At 37.0% G+C, this 11,269-nt stretch overlaps 1 protein-coding gene across 1 annotated transcript; it reads left to right on the forward strand.

The window, feature by feature from the left end:
* Positions 1-3,836: 3,836 nt before the first annotated feature.
* Positions 3,837-4,768, forward strand: LOC124980614 (olfactory receptor 3A1-like). Its single transcript, XM_047546376.1, is given in 2 exon segments — positions 3,837-4,362; positions 4,365-4,768. Coding segments are annotated over 2 exon segments (930 nt in total).
* The last annotated feature ends 6,501 nt before the right edge of the window (positions 4,769-11,269 follow it).

Genomic DNA, 11,269 nt, shown 5'->3' on the forward strand with positions numbered 1-11,269 from the left:
TGATAACCAAGAGTACTTTTCTCTCTCTGCCTAGATTATTTAACTTAGAATAACATTCTCTAGATTCATTTATGTTGCCACAAATGACTGAATTTTCTGCTTTTTAATCTAAATAATATTACATTATGTATATGCACCTCCTCTTTTCCACTTATCTGGTGATGGACTCCTGATGATTTTATACCTTATTTTTTTTATGAATAATGCTTCATTGAACATGGAAGTGAAGATATCTCTTCAACATTACTGATTTTAAAAGTTGAATAATATTGTTAGACAATATAATATTTATATTTTGGGTTTGTGAAACCATATTTATTTTCAGAATAGCTGTACTAATTTATTTCTCCACCAACAGTGTACTGGGTTTCCTTTACAACCTCACCAACACTTGGTGTCCGATCCTTTTTATAATACTCACACTAACACATGCAAAGCAATATCTCAGTGTTTTTTAAATTTTTTATTGATTTTACTATTTTTTGCATACTGTATTTTACACAAATGGGGCACATAATTTCATTTCTATGGTTGTACATGATGTAGATTCATACCATTTGTGTTATCATACATGTACATAGAATAATGATGTCTGCTTCATTCCACCATTTTTTATAGCCCCTCCCTCTCATTTCCTTCTACATAATCTGAAGTTTCTTCTTTCTTCTCTCACTTCCCCTACCCCCATTGTATATCATCATCCACTTATCAGGGAAAACATTCAGCCTTTGGTTTTTTGGGATTTGCTTATTTCACTTAGCATAATATTCTCCAATCCCATCTATTTATTTGCAAGTGCCATAATATTATTCTTCTTTATGGCTAAATAATATCTCAGTATGTTTTTACTTTGCATTTCCCTGATTGTTGCTGATAATGAGCATTTTTTAAATATCTATTAAACATTTGTGTGTCTTCTTTTATGAAATGTCTATTTAGGTGTGTGATAGTCAGTTTTCCATCACTATAACAAAATATCTGAGATAATCAACTAATCAACAGAAAAGGCCAATTTTGGTTCACCATTTTTGAGGTTCCAGTTGATATTCAGTTGGCCATATTGTTTTGATCTGTGGCAGGGCAGCGCAACATGGAAGGAAACACGGCAGGAGACAGAAAGAAAAAGAGAAAGAACAAACAATGTGACAACAAATAACCTCCCAATATGTCATCCCTTATATGTGACCATATAAATATTGGATAAACTCCATAAGATAAAAGGAAATATAGGTAGAAGGTTAAAAACATAATGTAAAAGAGATTTCCAGATTGCCCTTTTTCCTTTGAACATGTGTCCATTTACATTCTACTGATCACTCCTGAGAGGGCCCCTTTTCCCACATCTTGTCAAACAAACCAGGAAGAGTAGATGGATAACATACACACCAGACCTGCTGGGACAGTATTTATTGGGAGAAACCTCATAGAAGTAGAAATGGTATCAGGAACTCAGGTCCCCCACATCCATCATGTTCTGGGATACCACCTCACTTTCATAGGCTGCATTAGTGGGAAATCATCAGTTCTTCCCTGGCGTAATCAGGAGCCTGAGATCCAAGCTTGGCAGCTGCAGCTCTACGATATGGCAGAACCTGTGACATGAACTCTACTTCAGTCCTGAATCAGGACCAACCATGTTAAGACCTCAGTTATAGACAATTTCTGCACAAGACCAGTCTCTAGGGAATTATTCTTAGAAAAATTACTATAAGATTTTAGTCTTTTCTAATCTTAGAGATTTTTTATTGTAGTTTAATTTACATTCCTCTAATTAAAAGCAAATTTAATCATATTTTCTTATTTGAAGAGACATTTGCACATTTTACTTATGAAACATTAATATCATTTTTCCATTTTCCTACTGAGTTATTGCTCTGTACATACATATATGAAGTAGATCTTTCTCTGTTAGGGAAATTGGCCACCATGTCTGCTGTCTGTTACAATTATGTTTTCCAAGTATTTTACCTTTCTATTATGTTTATATCAATTCAGTTATCAATTCAAGAAGCAGAAATACTAGGAATATTTGGAACAATATATTATAGGAATTAGGCTTTAAACAATACTTGAAGTGAATTACATATCAATTTGTGCCACCTTCTAGATAATTATATTGAAGGTTTTGTGTGTTTTCTTGGAATGCTTGCTTGTTTCACAATGCTGAGACTATAATCCAGGATTTGAAGCTTGCTAGGCTAGCACATGACCACTGAGCTACATCCTACACTGAGTTTTTTTTTTTTTTTGGGTGCTGGGGATCGAACCCAGGGCCTTGTGCTTACAAGGCAAGCACTCTACCAACTGAGCTATCTCTCCAGCCCCCATGAGTTTTTTTGATAGTCTCAATTTATTCTGTCAACTCAGTATGGACTGATGCTGACTAAAATATACCGACTGTTATCCTCTTTCTGGCTTTTTTCCTTGAACTTACTTTATCTCAATACTACCCATTTGCAGTATTCCTTTTCATAGCTATTACATCTTTTTGCAAGATTTATTATTACAAAGTGCACTTGTGTTCTCCCATAATGTCCCCTGGGATTACAGGTGCATGCCATTGTACTCAACTCAGCTTTACTGTTTAAGTATGTTTAATCCTAATTATGTTCTATTTTTTCATGTCATCCTGTTTGACTTTATGGTGTTTTTGAAAATCCTTTCACTGTAAGGTCTTTGTTTTACTTTGTTTGTAGGAATGTTTTTTCATATTATTTAGAAGATTATTTTTACAGTTATCTTTATAATTTTATGTGTAGTTCTAAAACTCCAGGTAATATATGCTAATTTCCTAGCATAAGCAATCATAAAATTAATATATTGTCTCTTCTTCCCCCTTTTATCTTTCCATAATTGCCATGTGATTTATTTGACTATATTACCTTTACCTGTTCTTTATACTGACCTGAGTTTTTACCTCTATTTTCTGACTTATCAGACTTTAACAATACTTTAAGCACTCATATACAGAAGAGGGAAATCAATATAGCCATCTCCTCTCTCCCTTCCTGTTAATTATAATCATTTTACCATTTAAGTTTTTTAAAACATTTACATTTTATTGCATACTTGCAATTTCTACAAATGTATTAAACTTAGTCCGGTAGTTAAAGAAATTTAAAACTAAAACAGTTCATATACTTTAGATATTCCAGCTTTCTCCATTGACCAAAGTTTGTTTTTTTAAGCTCTGTTTGAAAACTCTAATGTTTGCCTTTTTCAACCGACTGGGATCACAATTAGAATAAGATATACTCTGTGTTTGTATAAACATGTCAAAATGTACTCTACTGTCAATGTGTAACTAAAAAGAACAAAATTTTAAAAAAGAATAAAAGTAGAATAAACTCAAAAAAGTGCCTAATGTTAACAATAGTCCTGGAGTTCTTGCATCACAAAATTAATTTTATATTTGAAAAATAAATGATAGTCTAAATAGTTGTAATATTTTTATCACTGTTTTATTTTGTGGAAAAATGCATTGTAAGCATTTATTCCATTATATTTTGCTTTGAATGTTATTTTGGAGCAAGGAGAAATTACCTTAAATTTTTCCTTAGAGTTGCTCATTGATCTGAGGGTTCTCTTTTGGGTTTTTAATTTTTTATTTTATTTATTTATTTTTTTCATACTGGGGATTGAACTCAGGGACACTTGACCACAAAACTACATCTATTTTTCCTTTTGGCTACCCTTTCTCCTTAGGGAATTAAACTCTTTTTGGACAGATGGAATTTAACAGAGGCCTGGGCATGCAGAAAACTTCTTTTGGTTAAATAAGACAATTTAGAGGACTGATTTTTTTTTCCTCCTTGGGTATTACTTTGCAGGAACTCATGCAGTCAAAATCTGGGGCCAATGGAACAGCAATTACTAAATTCATCCTGCTGGGTTTGGTGGAGACACAAGAGCTAAGACCAGTGATCTTTGTACTTTTCCTCCTTGCTTATGTGGTTACTGTGGGGGGCAACTTCAGCATCCTGGCAGCCATCTTGGTAGAGCCCAAACTCCACACCCCAATGTACTTCTTCTTGGGTAACCTGTCCATGATGGACATTGCATGAATCTCTGTCACTATTCCCTCAATGTTGGGTCGTCTTTTGTCCCACAAGCACACAGTTCCACATGGAGCCTGCCTCACACAGCTTTTCTTCTTCCATTTGCTGGTAGGGGTGGACTGTTTCCTGTTAACAGCCATAGCTTATGACTGGTTCCTAGGCATCTGCCAGCCCCTCACCTACAGCACCCGCATGAGTCAGACAGTCCAGAGGATACTGGTGGCTGCATCCTGGGCTTGTGCATTCAGCAATGCACTCACACATACTGTGGCCATATCCACACTCAACTTCTGTGGGCCTAATGTGATCACTTCTACTGTGACCTCCCTCAGCTTTTCCAGTTCTCCTGCTCCAGCACCCAGCTCAATGAGCTTCTGCTCTTTGCTGTGGGTTTCATAATGGCAGGTACCCCTGTAGTTCTCATTGTCACCTCCTACATCCATGTGGCAGCTGCAGTCCTGCGAATTCACTCTGCTGAGGGCAGGAAGAAGGCCTTCTCCACCTGTATCTCCTACCTCACTGTGGTTGCCATATTCTATGGTTCTGGTATTTTTAACTACATGCGACTAGGTTCAGCCAAACTTTCAGATAAGGATAAAGCTATTGGAGTTTTTAATACTGTCATCAACCCCATGCTGAACCCAATCATCTACAGCCTCAGGAACCCTGATGTTCAGGCTGCCCTCTGGAAGGTACTCCTGGGGAGGTAGTCATTGGTTTGAGGAAGTCTCAAGTGTCCCTTCCTCCTTGTGTCATTTTGGACTAAAGAAAAAAAAACCCTCTAGAGCCAAGAACTAGCACAAATAATCCAGAACAGCTTCTCTCCCTGAACTTGAGGACTTTTGTAGGGGATAATTAGTGTTTCCTCAAGAAGCTCTACCCAGTTATAGGCAGTGGGTTTATAGATTCCACTAGGTCAGCCCCTTTGACAAATTAATAGCTTCAGTTACTGTGACTTCCCTTTACTGAGTAAAGGTAAAATGTAAAAACATGCCAATGCTTATAGGTTCATGTCCTAAGGGGAATGATATAAACTCAGTTATATCTTGGGTTCCCAGGGCACCCCAGAAAACTACTCCCTCCCAGAGATCATGTTTTTCCCTCAAGTTCAGGTACAACTGTGCTGTTTACAAATCATAGCCCTAGAAAGAAAAGCAAAACAGAAAAGTAGATTTTTCCTGTGATACAAAGATCCTATGAGATACAGAGAGGCAAAAGGAAAGCTTTGCAGCTCCATGTTCTGTAGTGATTCTGAATAATAGGAAAATTTGTGCAGCTCAGAGACATATTTCCCAATGCCAAAACTCCATTCACAAGTATGATGTGCTTTGTGATACAGAAATGGATTTTCCTCATCCATCCTTCCCCATATACTTCAAGTCATTTGAAGAGAATTTACAATGTAAACAATTTTTAAAATATTTCAACAATCCCAGGTTACTCATTATGATTTTTCCCTCAATTCTCACTCTTAGTCACCAACTCTCTCAGCTGAGATAATCTATAACTGTAAATGCAAGTCACATGGTGACTCCTTTTTCTAAATTTCCCATTATATCTAGGAAAGTATGGCTCTAACCCAGAACATTGTCTCATCCTGTTTTCTGTTTACCAGTTATTACCCCAGTCATCACTATCTGTATTTTTCTTCCAGCATCCTTTTTAGGATTGATTTCCCCTTCCTGGCAACTCTCCTATGCTATTGATATTTCTTTATTCACATCTTCAAATCTTTTCTTTGACCTGTACCTGTGATTTGGTTTCCCCATGATATTTGGTATGGGTGAAGGAATTTGAAAGTGAAAAAGAGAACAAGGGGATAGAAATAAGAAAGAGAAGGAAAACAAGATTGGAAGTGGAGAGTTTGTGATAAAACAAAAATTAAATATGAGGAATAGGGAGAAAACAGATGAGTTGCAAAAAAGGAGGCTGAAAAGAAAGGAAATATTGGAGAGGACCAAATACAGTACAGAGATAAAGGGGGAGATGAGAAAGAATTGGGGATCTGGAAAAGATGACTTGAGACTGTTAAAAAAGACAAGAGATAGACAACTTGTGGGTCAGAAATGAATGTGAGATGTGGGTTTTCCATACCATGTTATCTAACAATGACTAGTTCTGGCAGTCCTGAAGCCTCTGGTCACCAGCATTTGGCACTTCTCTGTCTCCAAGACCCTGAGGCTTGTAGCATGCATTTCTTCTATCTGGCCATTCATCTCAGGTCTCAAGGGATGACTTCTCCACCATCATCAGAGTAGCCCAGTGGAGTAATTTGGTACATCATCGCAAAGAAGGACCCAGGACTTTGATTCCAGCTCTCTTTTCACCTTTCAGGATCAGAGGGTTTCTGATTTAGGAGGGTATTTTCCCCCTTTGGGATTTTTTCTCCTTTTTTAAAACATTCCACAGAAGAAATCTTAAGTTGTTCACTAAATATTAAATGAATCATGTTGGAAACAGTATAAAATCACATCACCATCTTTCTACACATCACCACAAGAAATGACTACTGTTCAGGATTTTTTGTTACATTTCCCAGAAACACACATACACATGCACAAACACACACACAAACATATGCACACACACATATATTCCAAACAGCACAGTGTTTTGAAATTTACTTTTATCTCTCCAAATTTCATAGTACAATTCTTTACATGAACTTACAATTCTGTCTTATCCATATTAAAACTGGGTTAATATTCCATTTTTATGGAATATATTTAACCAAACTCCATCCAGGCAACTAAACCTATGTTCTGTTTTTGCAATTGCTAAAAATACTGATATCAGCACTTATATATCTTTTCATAAATCTGAAATTATTTCCATGCATCTGAAAAGAACAGATGAAATGAGTGATAAAGGAAATAAAATGCAAATAAAAATTGGGTAAGTATTCTGGCTCTCTTTTACCAAAAAAATGCATACCATTTTACATCTTGAATGGCAGTGTATGAGAATGGCTCTTCATTCACATCTCTGACTTTATGTATATCTTTTATCTTTGAAAATTAGATAAAATATTGAACTATTTTTTAAATTGAGTTTCTTTGTGTATGAGTGTGATTAGATAGATTTTTATATGTGTCTGACATTCGTATTTTTTATTCTTTGCAAATTGTCTGTTTGTGGCTCCCTTCCCCTCCTTTGGGGTAATTACTTGTTAAATTTTGAATTTTTATCTCAATTATTTTAACTGGTACATAAAAATTGTACATATTATTGAGGTAAGACATTTTGATACACATTTACATTATGTAATATTTATAATGATTGGTAGAAACTCTTCAGGTTTTAAGATAGTAACTCTTAACCATATATGTTGCAAATACAATTCCCAATTTCCCATTTATATTTAGTTTTCTTTAGAGCATCTATGGCCCACATTGTTTCATATTTCTGTGAACTTCATCTTCTTTGTTCTATGTCATGCTTAGAAAATAACACCTTTCCACTTAAATATTGTATAAATATTTGTTAGTGATATTTTTCTAGTACTTTACCTGTGTCTAAAGGTCACATATTTGAATGTATTTAAATATTATTTTGTGTGATCTAACTTTTCAATTGGTAATAACTGCACAATAAAATGCAAACTTGATCACAGATGTAATGTACATGATATATATTTAGCCAAAGAGATACTATTTGAACTGAGACCAGAACTACTATCCAAGAAGTGAGTCTATATTCAAGGTCAGCCAAGAGAATTAACTGCTGAAACATAACACTCAGTAGATAACCGATTTTAGAATGTCCAAAATTAAGTATTCACAGTGTCCAGAAGACAACCCCAAATTACCTAACATATGAAGAATCAAGAAAATGGAATGCATTCTCTAGAAAAAGGAATATACCAAGTTCAACTCTAAAATGAAATAGATGTTGAAACAAACAAAGATTTAAAACAACTATTATAACTACCCTAATTTTTTTTAAAAACTCAGGTTTTGTTTCTTTTACAAATAAGTGCTGAGGGAAAAGACATGATGAGAGAACAGGAGATGAGAAGAAATGGGGATTCGGGGTATCACAGAGGAATACTCAGGAATGTTGGTCAGTTAACAAATGGCTGCAGAATAAATGAAGGATGCACAGGGAAGGGGGAGGATGATGAAAGTCATTGTGTGGAATTCCTTCCATCCATGTGTGTGGCTACCTAATAACCCACTTCAGCAGCTTTGAGATCATTGTTGGGCCTTGTTCTTTCTACCAAGAAAAACAGAGAGGGGTGAAATGTCACCCTTTGCCCATTTTACTGAAGTGTAGTAATGCCATTACCTGGGTAACTCTTCTTTGGTTTCCTCTAGCCAGGAGTTGATTATAGAAGGACAGAGCATGAGAGCTACAGGTGAGGGGAGAAGGATGTGTTTGTTGGGAGACCACCCTCCATGGTATCAGCCATCAAGTTCTCAGCCTCTCTGCCTTTGGGCCCACACCTGTCAATTCTGTGGGAAACACGAGATGAAGTGTGTCACTTTCCTGACCCTCTTGGGTCTCCAGATACTTTGGAGTGGAAGACAGTACACTTCCCTAAAAGGGAAAAATTCTTGAACAAATCCAGGGATGTGGGTTGTACTGGCTGCATATCCACTCAACCTCTGCTCTTTGGTCCTGGCAAGTTTCTGATCATGCTGTGCTCAATCCCTCCATACAAGGGAGTGGGACAAATTGTCTCTCCAGTCTTCATATTTAGTGAAATCTAATTATTATCATCTGACTGAACTTTTCCCCAGACTGTACATATCAAAAAAACATTTTGAGAGTGTTACCCACCACACTTTACATCACTGTGTACTTCAGGAGTATATAACATTGCCCCAGTTAATCTTATCTATGATTCCAAGAGGTCCCCAGGGCCTTGGCACTGATAATTCTAAAAAGTCACCCCTTGCCCGTATTCTTCCTGCCCATCTTCCAATACCAAAGCATTGTCTGACAAGTGCAGAAATTCCATTTCCTTTGGAATTTTTCCTGTTTGTACCCCCAATGTAAATATATTTATTTTTAGATTATTATTCAGAAATTTTATCTGAATCTAGGAAACATTCTGAATCTTGGAAACATTCACTCTATAGCCTTTGTCAGTTAGAAAATAAAATCAGTAGAATAGAGGAAAGGGACCCTTGGTTGGAGAAGTGTGGGATGGTGAGAGTGCTGGGAAATGATACTGGCCAAATTATATTGTTAGGTTGTGCACATGTACAAATATGTAACAACAAATTCCATCAATATTTACAACTATAATGAACCAATAAAAAAGTGGGGTGGATCACAAAAATAGCACTAATAAAAAATAAATAAAGTGTGAAAGGAAGGTCAGTAGAGTAGAGGGAGGAGAATACGGGGAGAAAGGAGGAAAGGAAAGGGAGCAGAAACAGGGACTGAAATGCAGTAAATCAAATTTTATGCATATATGATTTTGTAAAAATAAACTGGACTACTATGGATGAATACAATGCTTCAATAAAACAAAACAAAACAAAAAAAGAAACTCATAGAAAAACCAAATATTCCTTCATTGCACCAAAAATCCCATTATTAAGAAAATACAGAGACAAATCCACATAAATACAGTTATCTCATCCTAGACATAGGTGCCATAAACATGCATTGGAGTAAAGATAGCCTCTTCAACAAATGGTGCTGGGGAAACTGGAAATCTATATACAGCAAAGTGAAACTAAACCCCTATCTCTCACCCTGCAAAAACTCAACTTGAAGTGCATCAAGAACCAAAGCATTAGACCAGAGACCCTGTGCCTTCTAGAAAAAAAGTAGGCCTAAATCTCCACCATGTCAGCTTAGGAACTGACTTCCTTAAAAAGACTTCTGAAGCACAAGAAGTAAAATCAAGAATCAAAAAATGGGATGGCATTAAACTAAAAAGCTTCTTCTCAGAAAAGGAAACAATCAAGAACATGAAGAGAGGATTTACAGAAAGAAAATCTTTGTCACATGCATGTCCCATAGAACATTAATCTCCAGAATACATAAAGCACTCAAAAACTTAACACCAAAAAAAATCCATGAATAACCCAACAAATACATGGGCTAAGTTACTGAAGAGACACTTCACAGAAGAAGAAATACAAATGGTCAACAAATATATTTAAATAATTTTCAGGGTTTTCAAGATGGTGGACTAGAGGGTGACTACATTTTGTGTAGCTCCAGGACTCAGGATTCAAGAAGAGGAGGTATTGAAAGACTCGAGACAAACACAGAGCTCTCCTATTGGGCAAAGCTCCCCAGATGGTATTCCCAGAATGCAGAGAACTTTGTGAAGTAGAAAAGTCCTGCAAGAACCCCCATTGGAGGGGTGAACCCAGACAACCGAGAGTATTGTAGAGGAGGGCCAGTCAGTGAGATGCTTAGGAGCAGATTGAGAGTCCCTGGACCACAGGCAGCTTCTCGGAGGACAGGCCACCCAGTGAGATGCTTTCGTGCAGGGCAAGGTTCCTTGACCCAGGAGGTAGGTCTGGACCCCAGGGAATGTCACAGAGGAGGGCAGCCCAACCCAGGCGGTAGTTCTGGACTGAAGGGAACTTCTCAGAGGGGAGTGTCCAGTGAGACTTCCCCACTGGGTGAGACTTCCCAACCAGGTGAGGCATTCCCACCAGGGCAGCAGAACCAGAGATACAGGCCCAGACCAGCCACGACCCAGCACCCAATCTAGTACCCCTTTGGCTAATCATTGATTAACAAGTGGAGGCAGCTTTTCCAACTAGTAGGGAATATACCCCACCCTGAAGGCCACTACCCCTAGAGGAGCAGCTTTCTTGTGGAGCACCGCATTATCAAGTTCCTCCAAATCTTCAGGCTACTGAAGGCTAGGAGGTGACATATTGGAAATCTACAGGGACACTATAAGTCAATAGAGAAAATCTGCAATATCTCAGAGTTTCACTACTAGAGAGGTAGATACCTGACCGATATGAGAAAATAAGGGAAGAAAATGTTTCAAACAAAGCTAGATGATACAGCAATAAAATCCAATGACAGCATGGCAGAAGAAATGTTGGAAGGGAGTTCAGAATGTACATAATTAAATGATCAGAGAAGCAAATGGTGAGATGAAAGAGCAAATGCAGGCTTTGTATAATTACTTCAATCAACAGTTAAAAGAGAAAATACAGGAAGCAAAAGATCATTTCAACAAAGTGATAGAGATACTGAAAAAAACAAAACAAACAGAAATCCTT

This window comes from Sciurus carolinensis, chromosome 3 (assembly GCF_902686445.1).
Source record: "Sciurus carolinensis chromosome 3, mSciCar1.2, whole genome shotgun sequence".
Classification (NCBI taxonomy): Eukaryota; Metazoa; Chordata; class Mammalia; order Rodentia; family Sciuridae; genus Sciurus; species Sciurus carolinensis.